This window comes from Cibotium barometz, chromosome 15, assembly GCF_041138505.1.
Source record: "Cibotium barometz isolate CiBa-2024 chromosome 15, ASM4113850v1, whole genome shotgun sequence".
In the NCBI taxonomy this organism is placed as follows: Eukaryota; Viridiplantae; Streptophyta; class Polypodiopsida; order Cyatheales; family Cibotiaceae; genus Cibotium; species Cibotium barometz.
In genome coordinates this window covers 60,337,677-60,362,562 of record NC_141060.1, presented here as the reverse complement: position 1 = coordinate 60,362,562, position 24,886 = coordinate 60,337,677, and the positions used below count along the sequence as shown (strand labels likewise).

At 44.7% G+C, this 24,886-nt stretch overlaps 1 protein-coding gene across 1 annotated transcript in view; it reads left to right on the top strand.

The window, feature by feature from the left end:
- Positions 1-16,955, top strand: part of LOC147631511 (sulfatase and phosphatidylinositolglycan class N domain-containing protein) — a 169,651-nt gene extending 152,696 nt beyond the window's left edge. Inside the window, exons 15-18 of the mRNA XM_086809907.1 lie at positions 15,487-15,585; positions 15,705-15,763; positions 15,909-16,014; positions 16,117-16,955. Of these exons, the coding sequence (XP_086666033.1) occupies positions 15,487-15,585; positions 15,705-15,763; positions 15,909-16,014; positions 16,117-16,275 (423 nt within the window). The 3' untranslated portion in view covers positions 16,276-16,955. The remainder of the gene's footprint in view (positions 1-15,486; positions 15,586-15,704; positions 15,764-15,908; positions 16,015-16,116) is intronic.
- The last annotated feature ends 7,931 nt before the right edge of the window (positions 16,956-24,886 follow it).

The window sequence follows — 24,886 nt, the reverse complement described above, 5'->3', positions numbered from 1 at the left end:
TCTGCAAATGAACTGAGCTCTGCCTTTAGCACTGATCCATAGAGTTTGGCTAATGTGTGGCCAATCATGATCGTCTTGTAGTTATTAGGATCAAGTGGATCTCCGGCTTTGAGGATGGGGGTGATGGTGTTGGTGGACCAAGAGGGTGGAAATCCTTCACAAAGGGCTCTATTGAACATGTAGGCTAGTAGGGACACTAGGGTATCATGGGCATGCGAGATGTACTCCACAGTGAGTCCCTCATGATCTTGGGCTCGCCCATTGCGTAGTCTGCGAATGGCCTTGAGGACCATGCCCTTTGTGAAGAAGGTGGAGGTGGTGGGGCGGGGATCTAGTGGTGGGGATAGGGGTGGCTGATGGGGGATATGATAGAGGGAGCGTGCATAGGAGTGCCATGTGTCCGGGCAGGTGATAGGTGTGGGAGGGCGATGTTCTTGGAGTTTCCTCCATGCCTCTTTGCAGTTTGGCCCTAAGAAAAGTCGGTATAACTCATCCTCTTTTCGAGCGTAGAACTCTAGTTTCTTGCGTTGGGTGAGCCGTTGAGAAATCCGTTGCGCTTGGCACTTCGTGATTTGCCCAATCCGTACCTCATGCTTAAGACGGGACCGTGTTGCCTGACATTCGTCATCATACCAACCGTTCTGGGGCATGGAACCGCAAGGTGGCTTGGCGGTAGACGGCCGTGTGCAGATGAAAGAAGCTGTGGCGGATGTGTGGAGTATGGTGGTGAGTTGTGTTGTGAGGGTGGATAGGGGGATAGTAGGTTCCACATCCTGGAGTTGGCGGTAGATGTGGTTGGAGTAAACAAGGTCAAGCTCGTGATCAAAGAGGACCTGAGTGTAATGTGAGATGGGGTGGGGGGGTGGGGAGGGGGGTGGGGACCGATGGTGTGTAGGTAAGAGTGAAAGAGAGGTAGGCATGGTTAGCTTCAAAAGGGGGTGGCGGAATGGAGAAGTCCGGGATAAGGTGTGCCAAAGCCAGAGATCCCATAAGGTAGTCCACAGTGCTAGTACCTCCTGACTGAGGGAAGGAGGTGAGGGCGCCGGAGGAGGGCCATCGGGACATCCCGTTATAGATAACGAGACCGTGTGCAGCTTCTAGCTCCAAGAAATATCTCCCATACACTGTGACCTCCTCACGGTCCTGTGATAATCGCTGTAGCCCTGTGTCAGTGATGTCCAGCTCCTGTAGTCTAATAGGGTCGTCTAGATCGAGTAGTGGGACTTGCTAACTTCCCGTTTTGGCGTTGAAATCCCCGAGCAGGAGGACTTCCCCCAACTGTGAGAACTCCATGATATCCTCATATAATGGTAAATACGGTGACTGGCCATGCTGTGCGGCGTAAGGGGAGTGGCGTGGTGCAAAATAACACATAGCAATGTGGATGACTCGTGCATCTTGTCCTTCCGGACAATGCTGAGAATTTGTCGGAGATGGGATCTAAAAAGGACAGCTACCCCCCCCCCCCCCCCCCCCCCCCCCCCCCCAAGAGCCACGTACTCTTGATGTGCGGGTCTCGCCTCAAAAAGCTGACTCCCACTCATACCCGGCTATGTATGGTAAACCCCTCTCAGGGCTCTGATGAGTCTCTGTATAAAAAATGACATCCCTACCGATGAGAATCTCGCTCAAGCCTCCTGGATTCGACCACACCATGCCATTGCAGTTCTATACTACCAACCCCAGGTGTTTGGTCTAATAGACCCCGCGTCCCTATTTGGGATGGCGCTCAGTGATAATGACTCTACCATCTCTGTAGATAGCCCACTTGCGTGCTTTGTGGGCCTCATGAACAGTCACCATCGCCTCACACCGGTGTGCCACCTGTGCTGGAGTGAGATCATCTCCCATGTACACCCGTGTGCCCTTGAGGGCAGCCCGCCTGTCTAAGAAGGCCTGTCTGCTGGTGGCATATCAAGGAATCTAATGATGAGGGGTCGCTCTCGTGTCATATCCTTTCCTGCCCTCCATGTATCTGCAAAGGAGGGGGGGGTGATCCCGTCCACTCCTAGCATCTGGCAAAGAGTCATGGCATCCTCCTTTGGGGAAGCCCCCGCCTGTAGCCCCTGTACTCGCACATGGAGGGCCCTATCCTTCCTACGTTTCTCCTCCGCGAGAGAGAGAGAGAGAGAGAGAGAGAGAGAGAGAGAGAGAGAGAGAGAGAGACTTTTGGAGGGCCCCCACCATGTATGGTGCATTTGCGTTATTGAATGAGTAGAATGATAGAGTTCTGGTTTTAAATAGCTTGGACTGAATTGACTTGGATGTCCTCCCTTGACTGAGATAGCATCAAGCTTGAAGGTTAATACTTTCAGCCCTTGGTTCTTGACGATGAATAGCACAATGAAGAGAAGATAAGAGTGTAGAGAGAGAAAGAAAGAAAGAAAGAAAGAACTTCCAAAAGACCGAACTCGGCCTATGAGACAAATCGGTGTACCTGTATGGGGTATCCTCTGTCATCCTAACAAAATGAAAAAGTACTGAACTAAAAAGCTGAATCTGGGTGTGCAATAAGTACAATGAGTGGGGGAGGGGATGGAGCTCTACTACTAGGAGAATGCAAAGCTATATGCATGGAGTATACAATCATGATATGCAACCTAGCTAGCTCCATCCTGTACCATAGTGGGGGTATAAAATGGTATACATCAATGAAGGGGGTGTCCACAGCTACCTGAAGAACATGCCTGGGTTTGCTCTGAAGCGAGCCAGTTGCTCCGCACCCTCTCTGTGAAACTGAGCTCTGATCTCTTTCATCTCTCTCTAGTATAGGTGTGGTGTCCGAAAGCCAGGTGTCCTCTGTCTCCTGCGGGCTCTGAGTGTCTCTCCTCTCTGGAGAGTAATTCCCTGCCGTGTAGGGGCTGAGAGTGGGATGGATCTCTGAAAAAATGTAGTAATCTGTGTCTGTCGTCCCCCCTCTGGAGCTGTCTGAGCTTGTAATGATGTCTCTCTGTGACGTTATATGTCTAGAATGAATCTCCCTAGTATGCGTTGGTGTGCTGCCTCAAAGATCTGGCATAGGGAATGTGCTCTCTAAATAAAATGGGATATCTCTCTCTGATGGCTGTATATGCTCTGCATCTGCATACATAATGCTCCTCACTCTCTACCTCCTCTAAGCACAATCTGCATACCCTCTCCTCTCGGGGGATCCGTGTTGCTCTGCCAGTCTCAATCTCCAATTGATGTGATGAAACTCTAAGCTGACCAATAGCCACTCGGGAGCCGTCTGGTAAAAAGCCCTCCATGTATCTAGGCCTCTCTATAAATCCATCATCAGTGATACTCATGAAGTGATCTCTGTAGTATGGCATCTTCGGTGGAAGAGGCTGTGTAGGCGATATCCATGTCTCTCGTGTATAGAGCTGCCATAGGTCCTGTCTCAATACTCTGTTCCTCTCACTATGAGAGACGGATATGTGGTGCATCCCTGTCATACTGGAATGGTGGTAGATGATCCATGTCTAGGCCATGCTGGAGAATCAATGTGTGACCTGTGCATACCATGATCCTCTGTCTCCTGCCTCAGCCAGCTGTCTAGATGCCTCAAAAGCTCTGTATGACAATCTGTCCCGTGGCATCTCTCTGAATCTGTCTAGCAAGCATATAGTCTGAAATATGGCCTCTACCATCATAGGAGGCGCAGCAAACTCTGCTCGGATAATGTCATGAGGTACTGACGGTTTGCTGCGTATCATGTGTGCCATCACGAGGGCCTGTGGTCTCTCGATCTGTGTCCACCAATGGGTAGCAAGGCCTGGCGCCCATACCGCTGCTCCATACATCAATGCCGGTGTGACTAATGTGTCAAATAGCCACCCCTTCGTCCGGGGCTCCTGAAAATGCGCCTGGTGGCACTGTCTCTCTAGCATAGCCAATGCTGCATATCCCCGTGTCAATCTAGCTCTGGCTGCTGAACCCATGGTGAAGCGCGTGGCTGCTGCCGAGAAGGTAATCCCTAGGTACACGTATGATGTCACCACCTCCCCCTGGCGTCCTACGACTAGAGAACCACATGTTGATGTCACTCTATTGGATTAGGGAAGTATAGATCCTCAAAGTGGCGAGCAAGTCTCACTCTGCTTTCTCGGGTTGTAGCAGAGTTGATGAGATTTTCAAAGGCAAAGGCGATCATATCCTTACTTTGGGAGAGTCCAGGAATGCTAGACAAATTTGGGGTATCCATCTAAAAATCCAGTTCAATTTATGAGTTTTCAATTTATGAAGTTCATTTCAAACATAATCTTAACAAGTGAAAACATTATTTCCCATATTTACTTTAAAATTTTAGGTAATTTTTGCTGCAATTCCGTAAGTTTACAACAGCGCTCTGATACCAGCTGTGAGACCCCTCTGCCCCATCCGCGCACCGGATTCACGGTGTGTGGGTAAACTATGCTTCAAGAAGCCTCCTTGCATTGAACTAGGTGGCCTCTCTCTCGCAAGCTGAAATCTTTTGTGCAATCTCTCCTATGCTCTAGCTGCATCCTCGTGAGATCATCATCCAAGAAAATAGGAGCTCCCTCTAAACCTCGTAGTATGACCCTCTTCCTCATGAAGGTGACCCTCTCCGTCTCTCCTGCAAACTGTAGGATGAGGGCTCGCTTGCGTGTTGAGTCTTTCCCGACTCTCCATGCTTCGGTGAAGGGGAGAGGGTTCTCTTCCTTGTAGCCGAGCTTCATGCATAGAAGCTGTCCATCTTTCTCGGGAGTGGAGTCGGGTGTCTCGGCTATACCCGTGACTCAGATGTTGAGGCGGCGGGCATGCCTCATCTTCTCCTCCTCAACGGTGGTGTGAATGATTTGGTGTTCTTCCCTTTGAGTCTCCTCCCTCACTTCTTTACGGATGTTCTTCCTCACCACCTCAACCCATCCTGACTGCTTGGCTTTTTCGAGTTTTCCCTCCATGTCCTTAGTGATCTCCTTGGAGATCTCTTCTTTGATGGCCGTGAGAGTGTTGTCATTGATCTCCCCTTCTTCCTTCTCAGTATTCTTGATGGCTACCATTTCCACTTTCAGTGCACTCACCTCCTCCTTGAGTGCCGTGTTCTCTTGTTCGAGGTTCGTGACCCGTGCTTCGAGAGCCATGATGTGCCGGTGTAGTTTGTTCTCCACCTCATTGAGGTTGGAGTCAGATGTCTTCTTATTCTCCTTGATTAGTGCCTTCATTGCCGTCTCGAGGGCCTCGAGTTTCTCTTGGAGACTCGGGGCCATTCCTCTAGATCACTCTGCAGTCCTTCCCACAGGCAGGGAGGAGAGAGAGAGAGAGTTATGTTGCTGCCTTGGGGGCCTGAGCAAGGGTGGGTGAAGCGATGGGCGCAGCGAACAGAGGGCGGAGAGAGAAGCGAACAGAGGGTGCAGCGAAGAGAGAGAGAGAGAGAGAGAGAAGTGTTGAATCTCAAATACCCTTTGAAGGGCCCCGCCACACATGGTGTATTTGTTTTATTGAATGAGTAGAATGATAGAGTTGTGGATTTAAATAGCTTGGACTGAACTGACTTGGATGGCCTCCCTTGACTGAGATAGCATTAAGCCTGAAGGTAAATCCCTTGATACTACACCTTGCGTTGGCCCTTTAGTTGGCTTGTCTGTGGCCCTTGGACTCCAGCACTTGCAGATTATGAGATGATTTGGCTGATTGCTTCCCATCGCTTATATATGCTCGCATAGGCTGGTCGGTTTGCCTATGAGGCTGTTGCCCTGTTTCAGCAGCCCACGACTTGCATATTTGAGCATTAAATGTGGCGCTTTTCACACGTGGAATTAATTGTGCTGGCCGACAGGTATTGTAACTGGGCCTCTGCTGGCGGACGTGGCTGCATGGCATCAACTTATGATATCCGAAGTACCTAATGGGGGTGGCCTAAGGCCGAGGTGTCTCTTGGACAACCTTTTCCATGGCTGTCCCTGAGACAGATCCCTACATGGTCCATCTCTTCACCTGACCTTGGTGCTCGTGCATCCGACTCGAAGCCTAATAAATGCCGGGTACACCTCTATCCCAAAGGGTGCCAGACGTGCGGAACATGAATTGACCTCATGTGCATGACATGCACTGACCTCATGTGCGGGACATGCACACCTCACCATGACCCGCTGTAGTGGATCCATGGCTGACTTGTCCCAAACTGAGGCTCAAAAGGGCTAGTTATCACTGTGAGACTTGCACTTGCCATAAGATGTGGCCACATGGCATCCAAGTGCGGGATGCACATGACATCCCCTTCTGCTTAACTTGACGGATGCTGCATAGCCTCTAAATAGCTCGTCAATAATGCCGAATATTCTTCAGAGAAGTTCTTGTTAAGCCAAGCTGTATCATGCGTCCCTTGGTCCCAAAACTTCACGGGGAATTGATGTTCTTTATGGCTGGAGCCATGCTTGAAGCAGTCCAAAAGAATCTGTTCTGGAACCATCACTTTGGCTTTGTCAATGATATCAGGTTTGAGTTCATCTTGGACATCTGTGGGAGGAGGTCTGGCATAGTGCTTCAACCAAGCAACATGAAACACATCATGCATGCTCCAACTGGAAGGTGACTTCAACTTCATGGACACCTCGTTGATCTTCTTCAAAATGGGAAAAGGCGAAACTCCAAAATGATACCTTTGGGCATCGCCTGCCCACTTGTTTCAACCTTTGTTTCATGATCTTGAGATAGATCCAATTCCCTTCCGAGAATTTCACATCCCTTCTGTCCTTGTTGGCTTGTCCCGAGAATAGGCTATGTTTTGGCGAACATGTCCAAAATCTTGTGGTAAGTCCCCACCTTGTGGATAGTTGCATTTTGTGGTAAGTCCCCACCTTATGGTTAGTGTCGGGCCTTGTGTAAGCCCAGCGGGGCGTGCCGTGACAGACTCAACCATGTATCCAAGAGATAAAGATATAGAGAGAGGGGGAGAGAGAAGGGATTAGGAAACTTTGCACAATACAGCACACTGAGTGGGGAACAAGCCCTGCCCCCTTTCAAGAATTTATTCAGGAACAATCCACGGGCACGTTGGCCAGGATCAATACATCAATGAATACGAAAGCAATTAATTATGTCGATGTAGTATATCCAAGTCGGTGTCGGTGTCGATGTCGAGGTACGAGATCTCTGAGGCTGAGCACACCACGGGGATGACCCACAAGAATCTCTGACCGGGGCACCGGGCTAGTACTAGATTCAATATTCAAGTCCAAGTTACATCAACCTGAAAAGCAACTCAGGACCACAAAAGCAGTCCTACTTTTTGCGATAGAACTCTCTGAAATAGCTTGAATGTTGAAAAGCAACCTTGAGCCATAAAAGCAATTTGCTTTTCGCAATAGAACTCTCCGAAGTAACAGAATCCACCCTTGGTCGACAAAAGCAACTTGCTTTCCATGACCAAACTGTCCAAAACATCTCTGAATCCACTTGTCCAATAGCGCAATCCCTATATAAATTATGGGATGGAAAGCACCATAAAAGCACGCGATAAACCTCGTTGCTTTTCTTATATACCTGCTGTCCAGCCCTGTATTCTTTGTTTTCAGCACTTGGGCAGCCCATAGAATCAACAATGATGTCTGGAAACTTGTACAAACATGCGACCAACCTATGTAGGCGTGCACGCTACCATAGGTGGCTGTTTACAGCTCTGTCCAACCTTGTGGGTCGGTGCTTCAATCAAAAACAACATGTAAGAAGGATGCTTTTCAGCATCAGTTCTGTAGGTGGTAGCTCTTCAGGTAGCAAAACAATCAGTTTAGGCGATTCTATCAGCAGGGATATGTCGGAGAATAGAGGGCGGTAGATTTCCAAGTTGTCCTTATTGTTCTGCAAGTAGATGATCTCCACGCTTCAACAAAGATGGCAACGTGATGAAGAGGTTCTTCTTCAACTTGATGCTCAAGAGAGACTCGTGCTTCTTTTATACTTGGGGAAGCCTTGCTTTTTGCCAAAAAGTGATGCTTTTGCTTTGCTTTTGCCTTTTACTTTGCTTTTGGTCTTTTTAATAGTAAAATATTACTTAACTTTAGTCAAAAGTTCTTGTTTTGCTTTTCTAGCTTCATGGTCTTACTTTTTGGCCCTGGAGCTGGTTTTTGGAAAAGTGTCTTTTTACTTTTTCATTCAGCTCATTCTTCTCTTGCCAGTGGTGCTCTTGGCTCATGATCAACCCAGTTTGATGTTTTACTTATTCCTTCTTTTTGGCCAAGATTGGTGCTTTTTCTTGAATAAACCTTATGGTCCCTATCTCCATGCCTTCTTCCGCTTGTCTAGTGTCTGGGCAAGGGTTCCATCATGTGAAATAGAGCTCGGAGGGCCAAATAGTTACACCTTGAAGGCAATGTGATGGTAAATAAAAACTGGAATGGCCCTCCAAACGCTCCTCATATGAAGTCTTGCGAATAGGTGAAGAAAAACAATCATTCTGAACAGCTTGAACTAAAGGCAAAAATTGTTCCCACCTACCCTACTGATCATGGCATAGCACTTAAGCACGTCGAATGCCTATTGATTGTAAATCTCTGTTTGACCATTCGTCTATGGGTGCAATGCACTAGAAAAATTCAATTCAGTACCAAAATTATCTCCAAAAATGATTGGTAAAGTTGGCATCATGTAAGCATAGTGAGATGTGCCATGACAGACTCAACCATGTGTCCAAGAGATAGAGATATAGAGAGAGAGAGAGGAGAGAGAGAAGGGAATAGGGATCTTGCACAGTACACCACATTGAGTGGGGAATAGGCCCCGTCCCCTTTCCCGAATTTATTCAGGAACAATCCACGGGCACAGTGGCCAGGATCAATACAATCAATGAATACAAAACAAACAGATATGTAGATGTAGGATATCCAAGTTGATTTCGATGTCTAAGCACAAGATCTCTGATACTGAGCACGCCACGAGGATGACCCACAAGTATCTCTCACCGGGCTAGTATCAGATCCAATATCCAATATCCAAATCATAACCAAGTTCCATGTTCATGCCCAAGCTTCATATCCAAGTTCCATGCCCATGCTTCAAGTCCAAGCTCCATATCCAAGTTCCATGCCTTCATTTGAATCCGCGTACTTGTGCTTCATTTCGTCTAGTTCTGCACTAGTGAGCTCCATCCGTGTGGATTGGATGTAGGAAACTGTTCCTTTCCTGCATAATGCATCGAGCATTGGATTGGCCTTTCTAGGAAGATACTCAATCATGCCACTGAATTGCTGGAAGATCTGGCTCCAGCGGTGCTACCGATCACTGTCTTGGATCATGGCTAGGAGTTTTCAATCATAGATTGAGTAATTTCTCTCTATGGGAATCAACTTACAAGACCTGTAAGCTACTGGTTGGCCATTCTGCTTTAACACAACTCCAATGGCGATGCTACTTGCATCAGTGATGATTACATCGAATGGATCCTCCCACGAGTTAAGTGCTAAACATAGAGCCTCCGATAAAGCGGCCTTGAGGGTTGTAGAATGAGTAATTTCTATATATAGGAATCATTTTACGAGACTTGTAAGCTACTGGATGGCCATTCTGTTGTAACATAGCTCCAATGGCGATGTTACTCGCATCGATGATTCATGGAATTGAGCGTTCCATGAGGCAAGCGCTAAACATAGAGCCTTCGATAAAGCAACCTTGAGGGCTGTAGAAGTAACAGTCTCTTAGGGGATCTGGTTTTCTCTCTCATCGTCAGGGTCCGACATAGTGGGAGTAGTTAATTTTTTCCTTGATTGCAAATAACCATCCACTATGTGTGTGTGAGACGTTTCCGGTCACTTCTAGAGGCTATAAACCAACCATCCTTTGAGGGACAAGAGTCACTTCGAAATGGGGAATGGGTAGGGTTTGGCATCTATAAACCAACCATACTAGCGAGAAAAAATCATTTCTTTTTTTCTTGGCTAAATTTCTTCACCAAAGGGCAAAGCTATGGTACCAGTGTAACGTGTGGAAAGCTTACAGATGAGGATTATACTTTGATAAATACATTTAGCCCTTGGTTCTTGACGATGAATAGCGCAATGCTGAGAAGATAAGAGTGCATAGAGAGAAAGAAAGAAAGAAAGGAAGTTGTATTAAACATCTTCAAAAGACCCAGTGGGTCTATGAGACCAAAAGTGATACAATAGTGTCCATGTAATCTCATCATGGTACAAAGAAAACAAAGACTAGAGCTATGAGCTAGGAATGTCAAATCTGAGCCATATGATACAAAGTGGGACCATCATCATCATACAACCTATGGAGCTAACCTCTCGGTAGGCGGAGAGGGCCGTCAAGGATATCGAGCATGGGGCTAGCCTATAGAAGGCTCTATAGATCCGCCAAGCGTGGGAAGGTGGCTCTGTCCCTCTCCAAGATCTCCTCAAGCTGGGGTTAGTGTTTTTGTTGTTGGCGAGGTCCAGGAAGTCAGGGTATCGGGCTCGCTGAAGTCCCATGACCCAGTCTAGAGTCACGCCAGAGTGGGGTCTGGCGGGAGGAAACGTACTCAAGAATGTGTGGCTCGATGAGGCTGTGGGTATGTCATCCATGGCTGGTGGGGCATCCTCTCGTGGTGGTCGGAAGAACTGAGAGATGGTCGCTTGGGGCCGGGGTGGATGTCTTCCATGGGGTCTTGACTCCCTAATCAGTGAGTCTCTCTAGCGATGAAGCTCTAGTAGGAAGAGGCCTAGGCACGTCTGAAATGGGTAATCCATGGTCGTGGATAAGGGTCCAAAGCCCTCTCTGAAGAGGCAGTGGAACCTCCTTTGAATCTCATAATATATGGATCGGACTACTTCAAGGTCATGGTGAAGAAGATAGGGGAGTATGGTCCAAACTATACGCCCCCATCATCGGAGTCCTTGCGCACCACATTGCTAGAGAAGGAGAAGAGGCTTGTGGAGCAAGCAACAGAAAACACGAAGCGACAATGGGCAAGGAATGGATTGTCCTTGATAGCTGATGGATGGAGTGATACGCGGAAGAGGTCCATCCATGGCCTTGTTGCATATTCCCACGGTGAGATGTACTTCATCGCCTCACATGATGCCTCTAGGACCGGGAAGAGTGCTAATGTGCTAGCAGCAGAGTGGGCTAGTGGCATAGAGATCATTGGCCCATACCTAGTTGTGGGCTTTGTTGTTGATGGGGAGGCTTCAAACAGGGCAGCTGGAGCGATCATTGAGAGCATGTACCCCAACCTCACCGTGTCATTTTGCATGGCACATTGCTTAAATAATCTCTTGAAGGATATTGGGGACTTGCCATGGATCCGGCCTATCATCCAAGTGGGCAGCCAAATAGTGACACTTGTCACAAACCATCTGTTCTTACGCCATGAATTCTCCAAAAAATCTAGCCGTCAGCTCCTCAAATACTCAGATACGAGGTTTGCCTAAAACTTCTTGATACTCCACCGATTGAAAGAGTTTAGTGGTGCATTGAGATAGTTGTTCATTAGTGACGAGTGCACTTCTTCACCATTGGCTTCCACTGAGACAGGAGCTCTATGCAAGAAAAAAGCAGAGAGCCCTGATTTTTGGGAAAAAGTGAAGTGCATTGATGCTATGGTTCAACCTATTGTCCACTTGATGAGGCTTGTGGATGGTATGAAGCCATGCATCGGTAAGGTGGACAGCATGATAGAGAAGCTGAGGGATTTGGAGCCAGATGAGGACAGGTACGAGGAGATCCGTGCCCTATGTGTGCGTAGGTGGAACTCCTACTCCTCTCCTTTGCATGCAGCAGCCTATGTGGTGGACCCTGAGTTTCAAGGTAAAGGGCAAGAAAGTGACGCAGAGGTGAGCAAGCTATGGAGACTTGTCTTGACTCGACTTGTGCCTGACCCTAATGTTAGGCGGAAGATCCGTGACCAGTTGTCCAGGTATAGGAGCTTTTAGGGCTCTTATGGAGACATGGATGCAGAGGATGATCGCTTCAAAGTTGGGGCTGCTTGGTGGTGGGAAGATTTTGGTTCAGATGGACCTGAGCTTCAGCATCTGGCCATCCGCATTCTCAGCCAGGCAGTGAGTTCCTCTTGCCTAGAGCAACTTTGGAGCTCATACAGTCACATTGCATCGAAGAAGAGGAACCGTCTTGGGGTGGACTAGGCAAATGATCTAGTCTTTGTGAATACAAACTTGCGAATGCTTTGCAAGGGTGCCACTGCAAAGGCTGATGCATTTACCGAGTGGGAATGACATGCGGAAGCGTGCTTGCCTTGATGCTCTGTGCCCATGTCTCTTTGCTAATGCGTTGAGCTCAAGCTCAAGTATTAACCCATAAAGTTTGGCCAGTGTGTAGCCAATCATAATAGTCGTGTTGTTGTTGGGGTCCATGGGATCTCCATCTTTATGGATGGGTGTGATGATATGGGCTGTCTAGGTGGGTGGGAAACCTTCCGAAAGAGCCCGGTTGAACATATGGTCCAAGAGGGGTGCTAGAGTCTCCCCCGCATGGGAGGTGTGCCCTGCCAAGAGGTCGTTCTGGTCTTGTGATCTACCGTTTTTGAGTCTCCGGATGGCTCAGGCTACCATGTCAAGTGTGAAGAAGGTGGATGTGATGGTGGTGGGATGGGGGGCTGATCTGGTACTTTATATAGGGATCGTGCATATGTGTGCCATATGGATGGAGATGTGATGGGTGTGGTTGGGCATTTCTCCCGGATTTGCTTTCAGCCCCAGTACAGTTCACACCTTTGAGAGATTGGTACAAGTCCTTATATTGGCCCTTAACATGTGCTCGTTTCTTACGTCTAGTTGTGTATTGGTTAATCCTTTGAGCATCTCGCTCTTAGATTTGGCCACTTACAACCTTGCATAAGAGACGCTTACGTGTTGTGCGACATTCCTCGTCATACCAATCGTTCTGAGACATGGTGCCAGTGGGGGGTCTGGTAGTAGATCGGTTGGTGCATGGAAATGCGGCTATGGCAGAGGTGTGTAAGATTGTGGTGAGTTGAGAGGTGAGGTCGGCTAGTGGGAGATTGGGGTCTACATATGTTAGATGTCGGTAGAGATGGTCGGAGTAAGTGGAGTCCCCATCATAGTGGAAGTGAATTTGGGTGTAGTGCGGTGGTGGTGGTGGTGAAAATGGTCGGGAAAGCTGAGGCTGAAGGAGAGATATGCATGGTCGGCTCCAAGGGGGCAAGTGGGAACGGTGAAGGTATGTATGGATCCCATCAGGCAATCCACTGTACTCGAGCCTCCGCGACGTGGGAAGCATTTGTGAGCTCACACTGTGGCCCACCCTTTCTCCATCTCCTTCCTTGGGCTACTACACTTTCCTATAGTTTTTTTTTTAAGGCTTTCAACCTCCGAGACAAGGGAGGGATTACTTTCCTCTTTTGCTTTCATCTGTGCTTTGCATACATGTAGCTCCTCCTTGAGGTCTTCAACTTGTGCTTTCCACTTTCCCACTTCGGTCGCATGGGCTTCCTTGAGAGAGAGAGAGAGAGAGAGAGAGAGAGAAAGCTGTATTAACGTCTACTAGAGGCCGAACTTGACCTATGAGACAAATCAATGTACAACTGTCAATGTCTTCTGGATGTCCAGAAAAAAAAGGACAAAACGAACATGAAATAAACTATGAAAGTATTGAGCTAGTGGGGGGGGTGTGATGGATGGAGCACTACTGCGAGAGGCTCAGTATGCAACCTATATGTGCAGAGTATACAAGAATGCAATGCAAATTTGTCTAGCTCCAACCATTGTCCACTTGATGAGGCTTGTGGATGGTATGAAGCCATGCATCGGCAAGGTATATGAGGCTATGGACAGCATGATAGAGAAGCTGAGGGATTTGGAGCCAGATGAGGACAGGTACGAGGAGATCTATGCCCTATGTGTGCGTAGGTGGAACTCCTACTCCTCTCCTTTGCATGCAGCAGCCTATGTGGTGGACCCTGAGTTTCAGGGTAAAGGGCAAGAAAGTGACGCAGAGGTGAGCAAGCTATGGAGGCTTGTCTTGACTCGACTTGTGCCTGACCCTAATGTTAGGCAGAAGATCCGTGACCAGTTGTCCAGGTATAGGAGCTTTCAGGGCTCTTATGGAGACATGGATGCAGAGGATGATCGCTTCAAAGTTGGGGCTGCTTTGTGGTGGGAAGATTTTGGTTCGGATGGACCTGAGCTTCAGCATCTAGCCATCTGCATTCTCAGCCAGGCAGGGGTTTCCTCTTGCCTAGAGCAACTTTGGAGCTCATACAGTCACATTGCATCGAAGAAGAGGAATTGTCTTGGGGTGGAACGGGCAAATGATCTAGTCTTTGCGAGTGCAAACTTGCGAATGCTTTGCAAGAGTGCAACTGCAAGGCTGATGCATTTACCGAGTGGGAGATGTCTCAAGATGATGAGTTGGAGGAGAAACTGGAGGACATCTCTGTGGAGAGTGCACGCATTGCAGGGACCCATGATTGTGAGGCCAGCACTTCACATGCCCCTTGAGGCTTTTTGACATATGTACTACCCTAGTGATAGTCTCTTTTTTGTATACCCTTTACGTGGTTAGGGCCTAGGCCTTTGCCCTTGTCTTTTGCTTTAGCCTTTGGCGATTGGATCTTCGGTGCCTGATCTCCTTTTTTGTAACAGAATCCCCATCCCCGTTCCCCGTTACGTTCCCCGTCCCATGTTACTATGGTCATCACACCAGCTTGAGATTGAGGCAGGCACAGCAGCACGGATCTCCAGAGCAAAGAGGATATGCAGACTATACCAGGAGGAGGTGGAGATTGAGGAACATTATGTATGTAGATGCAGAGCATATAGTGTCATTAGAGAGAGATACATCACCATCTTCAGTGGACATCCCTCACTTCGCCAGATCATGGAGTCCGCAGACCAACTTAGATTTGGCTAGTTCTTGCTAGAGACACAGCGCCACAGAGAGACACTGCTACGGACTCATACCACAGGGAGAGGTGGGCGACAGCTCTAGCTCGCTGATTTCTTCCAGAGATCTATCCCAGTGTGTATCCTGACACAGGAGGGGGTTACACTTCAGCGCGCTGCGGACCTTCGAGCCAGAGGGAGACCGAGAGCACCATGCTACCAGACTCCCAGACTACATTAGAGCGAGATCACAGAGATACGGGCTCGACATCAACACCATATCCAGGAGTGGCTAGCTCACTTACACTCACACCCGGAGATCATGCTTTGAGGTATTTTTACCTCGCCATCGCCTATGTATCACATATTACACCCCCATTATGGTACTAGGCTAAACCATAGCGTCAATGCAGTTCACTTTTTCCCAAAAATCAGGGCTCTCTGCTTTTTCCTGCATATACGAGTCATTACAGCAGTATATCATAGGTGTGAGGTCTACTGCTCAGCCATTGTCTCTAGAGTCATGCTGATGATGCATATCCTCCTGCGATGTGGGCAGTTGCTCCTGCTGCGAATTTTATGGAGAATTTTGTGTAGAATAACATATTTTCATTTCCAACCTTGCTTTGAAAGTATTTGAAAGTATTAAGTCTCAACCCTAAAGAGTTGATCTGAGTTGCTCAAATCTCCTGTTATGTTGCAGATTGTCCTTATAAATGTGGCATTCTTCGGGACCGGAAACGTGGCAAGCCTTGCAAGCTTTGAAATTTCTTCAGTGTATAGGTTCATTACAGTTTTCAGTGTATGTCTTTTCCCTTCAATCCTAATGCAATTTTATGTAGTTGTGTGTGAGCCATTAATGAATTCCCACCATGTATGGTGCATAGTTAAGCTCATTACTGCACTCTTTTGTGGCTGCAGCCGTTTGTCATGGCAGCTCTTTTGCTTTGGAAGTTGCTGATACCCTTCATCCTTGTCACGTAAGGCTTGGCCCCCTTATTTTTGAATACATTTTGAGTTTAGCCACTGTATATGTGTGCTAGAGGATGCCAATAGTAGGACACCCAAGTGTCATCTCACTCCTGCTTTCCATTTTGTGAGCTGAACTGTATTTGCAAACTACAGCTGTGCCTTCAGTGCACTCATGAAGCTTCTCAAGCTTCCAAGGCTAGGTTGCTACTTCATTGTGATGTTCTTCTCCGATGTCATGACAATCCATTTCTTCTTCCTCGTAAGCCTCATCATTATTTTTCAAAGCATTGAGCTTCTCTAAGGCATGTGGGTTTTTTCATTCTGTGTCCCGATTCTAACATGTTTTGCTGCCCTTTTTTAGGTCCGAAACACGGGAAGCTGGTTGGAGATCGGGCAGAGCATCAGTCACTTCGGTATCATGAGTGCGCAGGTTGTGTTTGTGTTGCTTCTCTTTGCCATCACCAATGTGTTCACCAGGGATATTATTGTTACCCCTCGAGAACAGGGCAAATCAACCTAAATTTAGTAGAGTTCCCTTGCAAAGTTCAACGAGGAATTCTTTTATTCTTTGAAGTATGCTTAAGCCACCACCAACCACAGTTGGGCAAAAGCATCTCTATAGCCATAGTTTGTGCAGTTGCCCAGGAATTGTACCTTAACATGCCAATGAACATTTGGCAAAAAGGCTTCCGTTTCTCAAAGATGGTGTAGGGAGATTTCGGCCCTCCAATACAAGAGAGCTCTCAGTTGAGTGTAAAGAAGTTTTCACTACTGCATCTTCTTTTAAAGCCAAACTTGGTTTTAAACGTTAAATAAACGAACAGCATTATTGGCCAGAGCTGTCCTTTGCGTAAGAGAAAAGACTTAAAGAGCATATACGGGGCTTGAGAAGATCGGAATGAAGAGGTTTGCAGAGGGGTTCTTTGTAACATGGGTTCTTTGTAGCATGTTACAATATACAATACATTTGTGGTCTTTCATGAAGTACAATTTACAGGGTTCCAATTAGGACTCTGAAAAAATTTACAAAAACAATTTTGAGATCTCTTCGTGGACATAGGTTGGCTAACCTACATCACAATGCTGGAATAATTCCCCTTGAAGTGGTGCCAAAGAAATTTGTAGTATGGAATGTGTGCTCGTCCTCTTGTTTCCAAAGCAAGAGGGGCCTTTGTTCCATTGGAAAAGAGATTTTGTGGATGCATATCTTCACTTTTTCTTAGATGCATTTGTTTTGAAAGTCCTTCCTCTTGTGGCTTCCTATCCTACTTTCCTCCATCTTGTTCCCTTACATGTGGACATGACTCTTTCTAAAACTGCCCATGTATCCTCACGAACTCCTTCCACTCTTGTTGTATTTCATCTCTTTGCCATTGGAGCTCCTCTTTGCAAACATGGCCTCACCCACTCCCTTTTCGATGATTTCATCTTTGAGAGTTTCCTCCTTTTGCGTGACTATGTTCACTTTTGTGATGATTGCCAACCCCTCGTTCCTCAAGAATAACCCAATCATCATTTGATTTATCATTCTTTCCCTTTTGGATCCTTTTCAATACATGGTATATGTGCATGTATGTATCATGATAATCCACCTATGTTCATGTGTGCTATGTTGACGAGGTTAATAATGTTTGGAGGTTGTCCTTGGCTTGCTTCAATGGGCTAGTTATTGATCTCATTCTTTCCATAACATCCATCAGTCAAGCCTAGACTAATGAACATTTCTCTTTTGCCATATTATCCAAAAATCAAAGAGTCATGGCAATGTGTTTACATCTATTTGCAATGTGTTGCAACAAGTTTTCTAGTTTGGTAGTATTATTTCATGTTCATGTTGCTTCAGTTGTTCGACAATAAACTGATTGCTTTAGCATATAGATCATAATGAATCTTTGGTATAGCCTACATGACCCGAAAAGTGGTACACTACTTATGCATGGGGGTTATGTCACTAGTGACGACCTCTACCCTAGCATTATTTCCTTATAAGTTAAAAGGTCTATTATTTCACACATTCACTCTTGTAAAACATCCATGCTTCTTTGGAACACTCTAGAAATTATGTATCAGGCTAAAAACGATACAAGGGTTGTCTTTCTCATAACGCAATTTGATAATGAAAACATGATTCAAGGATTGCTTTTCTCAAAAGGCAACTTGATAATGAAAATATGATACAAGGATTGCCTTTCTTAGAAGGCAACTCGATAATGAAAATATACAAGAAAATGGGTCTATGAATGAACATTTACCAAAATTGAGAAAACAACTTTTCAATATTAATGAGGTCATTCTTGAAAAGGACATGATAAACATTACTCTTAATTATTTGCCTAAATCTTATCTAGGTTTCAATACTTCTCTCTTTTTTTAAGTTGCAATGCAACCTCTCTCACATATCAAGAGCTCGTTAGCTTACTACTGTTATATAGGAGGACTAGTTTAAAAATAATGTTTTCAAGAGTTTTAGCAGCGATCATGCTCTAACATCCAAGGATAAGGGCAAGAAATGTTAGTAGAAGATCGATTCCAACAAAAATTATGAGGCTAAGGGTGATTTTGAAAAGCCAAAGAAGGTTACTTTGTTGGTATTGCAAAAAGCCCAACTATACAATTGAAAATTTCTTTAAACTTCAAAATAAAGAAAATAAGAAAAAGGAATCCAACAAAGATTTTAGTAGTTTTGCTTTCGATAATCAGAGTTCCAAGAAAAAGGACTCTACTAATGTCGTCCATCAAAAATTTTAACTAATGGCTATTTTCTAGTTATAATCTTAAACATGATGTATGTCTATGCTTGGGTCAGTATTGCTAGCTTTATCTGTTGTTGGCTTGGCTGAAATTTGTTTGTTCCTTTGTGTATATGGCCACATCAATCTCTTGATGTTTGCACATCTCTAGTAAATACATCCGCAAGTATATTTCTGATCATGTCTGTTTAAAATGAAAGTGTGTAAGGTTCCAACGGATAAATGTATTGATCTCGTATCTTGAGAGATCAAAGAAACGTGAGTCAAGGGAGTATTGATCTCGTATCTTGAGAGATGAAAGAAAGGTGAGTCAAGGGAGTACTAAAAGGACAATATAAGCGAGCCATATTGAAATATTTATGATGAGCTAGTGGATTTTAATCTTGGGCTATACGATTACATTAAATTAAAAGTTTTGAACCTTAAGAGTAGTGGCACATACTAAAGTAGACTTTTATCTTAGAACACTTGTTAATTTGCTTTGTGTTAACTTTGGACCACTCATCTACATGGCATCATATCTCATTAAGTTGTCAAGCATCTTGAGAGCTTTTATTGATTCACATACGATTGACTTGACTTGGTTTGGTGCCTACTCTACACATGCTTCATTCCACCTACTCACTTTTGTATATAGACTACCAAGCTTAACGGCAAGGATATGTTGTAGTATAATCTTGTAGAACATTGATGTGGGTACATTTCTAGTTGTGTGTTTGCTACACTCTTTTTAATAACGTTATAGATCCTTGTACTTGCATTTGAATGTATGAGAGTTTTACCTTGCTTTATTTGCAAAAGTTATTGTGAGTAATAGGCAATCTACCTATCCACGTGTTCAAGTCAAGAGCTTACCTTAGCCTTGTTGATCGTGGCACCTTTCCTTGGAGTTGTAAATGCAACTTCTTGATATGGGTGTGTTAGCTCGTCGACTCCATTGTCAGATCGGAATGCTCCTTGTCGATGAGGTAAAGAGAGAGCTCTCTTCGCCTAGATGGAGGCAAAAAGAGGTGGTCCTTCGCAATGGTTCTCTCTCACAAAAGGCAAGGGAAGAAGAGGAATGTAATGCAAGAGGAAAACTTATAAAAACAATCTTATCTAGCATGCATCCATCAAGCATGCAAGATTCAATAGCATACATGTGAGCAAGAAGAGAGAAGAGAAGAGCTTACAAGTATTCTATTGCAAGGGAAGATTGTGTATTTCTTATGGTCAAAAATGACGCCAGCAGTGATTAATTTTGACACTAAGGGCTAAACTAAAAAATGGTCCAGCCTCTATTATTAGTCTTAAACTAGTATGTACACAAAGTCCTTTTCTATTTGACATTATGCACACGGCAGGTCGCTTTATATGTTCTAGTGATGTCTTATAGAAGATAAGTATCCGCTTGAGCGGGTAAGATGGCAAAGCACCTTATGGGGTAAGTCAAGTAGGTGAAACCATGTCAACATATGGAGTGGTTAACATATCCCTCTTCCTAATGGTGAGTGCATCCTGACGTCACCGAAGTTGGTCACCCAAGTTGGTAGTGAAGTTGGCGAGAAATGGGTAGCTTGTTGGACAAAGCCGATCGGGGGATGCGGCTTTGCAGTGACCTAGGCATCTCTACCTCGTTTGATTAACATGATTGTGGGCATGTTTTCCACCTTATGGAGGGAGAGATAAAGTCCGTCGATTGAGTCTTGGGATTTTATCGGCTTCGATTGCATTACCGACTCTTCTCCCCATTCAGGTTCTCTTCTTGGCTCTTTTCTTTGGAGAGAGAGAGAGATTCATGCACACACTCTCTATGTCTCTCTTTTTCTTCCTACTTCTCTTGTTGTTTCTTTCTCTCTGTCTCTCGCTCTCTCTTCTTGTCTCTCTCTCTCTCTCTCTCTCTCTCTCTCTCTCTCTCTCTCTCTAGATATACATATATATAGAGAAACAAATAATATTTTAAAAAGTGGACTCTTTTCTATCATGTTTTTTTTATGACGACATGGCATTGAGCTTACATCGCTACGTGATACTTTCTTTGATTTTTTTTGGGGTGATGAAGTGGCATTGTGAGTCTAGGTGCCACATGAGAGCCTATGTCACTACGTGGTACTTTTTATCAAAAAAAATGTAAAGTTTTTTTTTTGGGTTGTTTAACAAGTTTTTAATGTGTTTGCATCTCTATCGTGCGCTCTCTCTTCTCTCTCTCTCTCTCTCTCTCTCTCTCTCTCTCTCTCTCTCTCTCTCTCTGTGTGTGTGTGTGTGTGTGTGTGTGTGTGTATAGAAATAAATAATATTTTAAAAAAGTAGGCTCTTTTTTGTCATTTTTTGTGTGGATGATGACATCGCATTGAGCTTACATCGCTACGTGATTTTTTTGAATTTTTTTCAATAGATTTTTTTTGGGGTGATGAAGTGGCACCGTGAGTCTAGGTGCCACATGGCACACGACGTGAGAGCCTATGTCACTACATGGTGCTTTTTTTTCATGTGTGTGTCTGCATCTCTCTTTGGCTCTCTCTTCTTGTCTTCTCTCTCTCTCTCTCTCTCTCTCTCTCTCTCTCTCTCTCTCTCTCTCTCTCTCCAAATATATATATATGTCTATATATGAAATAAAAAATATTTTAAAAAAGTAGGCTCTTTTCCATCATGTTTTTTTTGGATAATAACATGGCACTAAGCTTACATCGCTACGTGATAACTTTTTTTTTGTTTTAAAATCTATTTTTTTTGGGGTGATGAAGTTGCACCGTGAGTCTAGGTGCCACATGGCACACATGAGAGCCTATGTCTTATATGTTCTAGTGACGTCTTATAGAAGATAAGTATCCGCTTGAGCGGGTAAAATGGCAAAGCGCCTTCTTATGGTAAGTTAGGTAGGTGAAACCATGCCAACATACGGAGTGGTTAACATATCCCTCTTCCTAATGGTGAGTGCATCCTGACGTCACCGAAGTCGGTCACGCAAGTTGGTAGTGAAGCTGGCAAGAAATGGATAGCTTGTTGGACAAAGCCGATCGTGGGATGCGGCTTTGCACTGACCTAGGCATCTCTACCTCGTTTGATTAACATGATTGTGGGCATGTTTTTCACCTTATGAAGGGAGAGGTAGAGTCCATCGATTGAGTCTCGGGATTTTACGGGCTTCGATTGCATTACGGACTCTTCTTCCCATTCAGGTTCTCTTCTTGGCTCTTTTCTTTGGGGGGGGGAGGTTCATGCACACACTCTCTCTATGTCTCTCTCTTTCTTCCTACTTCTCTTGTTGTTTCTTTCTCTCTCTGTCTCTCGCTCTCTCTTCTTGTCTTCTCTCTCTCTCTCTCTCTCTCTCTCTCTCTCTCTCTCTCTCTAGATATATATATATATATAGAAATAAATAATATTTTAAAAAGCGAACTCTTTTCTCTCATGTTTTTTTATATGATGGCATGGCATTGAGCTTACATCACTACGTGATACTTTGTTTGATTTTTTTTGGGGTGATGTAGTGGCATTGTGAGTCTAGGTGCCACATGAGAGCCTATGTCACTACGTGGTACTTTTTTAAAAAAATGTAAATTTTTTTTTAATTTTTTTATGATGATCTCTATCATGATAGAGAGTCTGAATTCCATCATATTACTTTTGTTCATTTCATGTTTATACTTTTAGAGGCATTTCATATTTTTTTCTAACTCTTGACTTTTTATTTTGCCTCAATTTTATCTTTGCACTTTATCAGTGTATTATTAATCTTGATGATTATTTATATTTTGTTGAAATCATGGTTCCAACTAAGTGTCTCTTTTATATTCATAAACACTTCCTTTTTTTTAAGATTTAAATTGTTATTCATTTTCCCTAAGACAAACCCCTCCCACATGCTTGCAAAATTTCATGCTTGAGAGTCCTTGAAGAATCTCACTCTTTCCCATATGCTATCATACCCAAACAACATTTGATGGTGGTTGAACTTTGTAATTGTGTATGGGGTACCCCTCCCCACAGACTTGTAAAATTTGTCACCATCAAACCTCCTTCAAGCACGAGAGATGGTGCTTCATCTCACGTTTTCTATGTGGGTTTCTCCAAGAGGACCCAAACGGAGAAGATCTGGGTTTTCTCGAACCCATCATGCTGCTGCCCAAATGATATTTGATGGTGGCCGAACTTTACAAGCTTGTCGGGAGGGGTACGCAACACACAATTGCAAAGTTGGCTAGCATCAGACATCATTCTAGTACATGATATGGTGTTTCATCTCAAATTTTCTCTGAGGGTACTCCAAGAGGGCCCGAACACACAAAGTCTAGGTTTTCTCAAACCCGTCATGCCCAAATGACGTTTGATGGGCTGACCTTTGCAAGTGTGTCTAATCCCCTCCCGAAACGCTTACAAAGTTTGGTCTTGCTATCAAATTTTTTGGCTAAGGTTATTGATCAAAGGTTTAGGCTAAGGTTTATATTCATTATTCATCAAAGGTTTAGTATTAAAGAGTACTTACAATATCTGTACTCAAAGGTTACAGAACATGAATTTTTATTAAGTAGAAGAAGGTACATAGCTTATGGAACCAACAAAACTATGTTTACAAAATATGCTCATGGAGCCGACACAAAAATGAACTTAAAGGCATTGCGCTCCTGTACATAGTGCCTTAGACACAAGGCTGAACCTAATCATCGGTGTCCTCAAGATTTGGCATTGGTTTGCGAAGAATATTCATAATGCAAAAACTCAAAAATGGCAAGTGAGGCAAAAACTATTTGATGGGTGAAAAATGTAAAGGCTTACCATATCGACCACATCCATCCAGTTCACGTTGATGCCCTCTCGCTCAAGTTGCTCCTCGAGGAGGACATACGTGCTGTGCTTTAAGGCATACCTTTCCTCTGCATCATTTGCTACATGATCGACCACTCTTTGTTAGAAGCATGAAGCATGAATACTTAACAAAAATAAAATTCCCATTATGCCAACAAAAGTGAGTGAGTGTACTATTAATACTTACAAAGTACGTGTGCAAAGCATCCCAGCCACTACTCCCAAGATGGGAGCTCCCTACACTCTCCATTTGCTTGGCTGCAGCCTCTTGCTGTTGCTTATACCTTCAAGGATTTGCATTGTGCTTTTTTCACTCCTCATCCCAAATGTATTATGTAAAATGCCAAGCCTTTTCTCCCTCTATCTTTTCCTTGCATGTAGCGTCACTGTCGGTGCTTCATTATATTCACCATGTGATCTTTAATCTATCTCCTTCTTTGTGCTATCAATTTTATGTAATGTAGTCATTAAGTTGTGGGCAAAGACTATATGGCATAACTCATGGATTCGAGTCTTCATCTTGTTGCCAACGTCTTTGAGGACCACATTTCTGTCCACTACTTGGTATTGGGAACAAGATGGATTGGGGGGGTAGGGGTTTTGTGTCGAAGTGGTAGGATGAGCATGAGCGTGGTGTCCCCTCACAATAGTTGGAAATGGGTGTGTGCTCGTGCTAAGGGGCAGAAGCATCTGTGGAGCCACCACCACAACAAAAACTTGACGAATGTTCACATCTTCTGTGACAGTAGTTGAGCAAGCTGTGGGTGGCATTTGTGTGACTTTCCGTGGAGTGTTTTTCGATGTGGCCTGTGTGGTGGTGGGTTGTGATGGTTTTGCAGAAGTGCCAACATCTCCCCCAAAGTAGACTTGAGCCATAGCCCTTTTCTCGGGAGTCATTTACGAGACAAAATGATAAAAGTGACATGGGGAAATTTCTTGTGGTGTAGGCACGGTGGAGAAATTGGGGCTTGTTGTCTATTGTGTGATCCATGGTCTACACACATACAATTAAAGGTCGTTATACACATGATTATGCAAGGACAATAGTGTTTAGGGTTAAGGGTTTCCCCAATAACATGTGCATGCTTATGCCATGACTCTAATAATAAGGAGAGGAGCATGGGCAACATCAAAAAAGCAAGAAGATGCTTTAAAAAAACTAAAAAGAATGAGATCAAGGCACTTACTAGAGAAAACGTAAGCTAATTAGAGCCTTGAGGGAGGGTTTGAGAGGGAGAGACCAAGAGAGAGCTTGCGCCTCAAGAGAAAATGATTAAAAACCTACAAAACAAACACAAACAAGACATATTAGCAAAACAATGAAATGACACACACCCCACACCACACACACATATAATCAAAAGCAAGGGCAAAGAAATCAAAACCAAGGGAAACAGAGAAGGACTACCACCTACCTGGAGTCTTAAGGGTTTAAGGTTTGCATGAGCCTACAAAACAAACAAAATACAACATTTTAGTAAATTTGAAAGACCACACCACCTCACACCACACACACATATAATCAAAAGCAAAGGCAAATAAATCAAAATCAACAAAAAAGGAGAAGGGCTACCTGAGACGAAGAAGGCGAAAAATTTA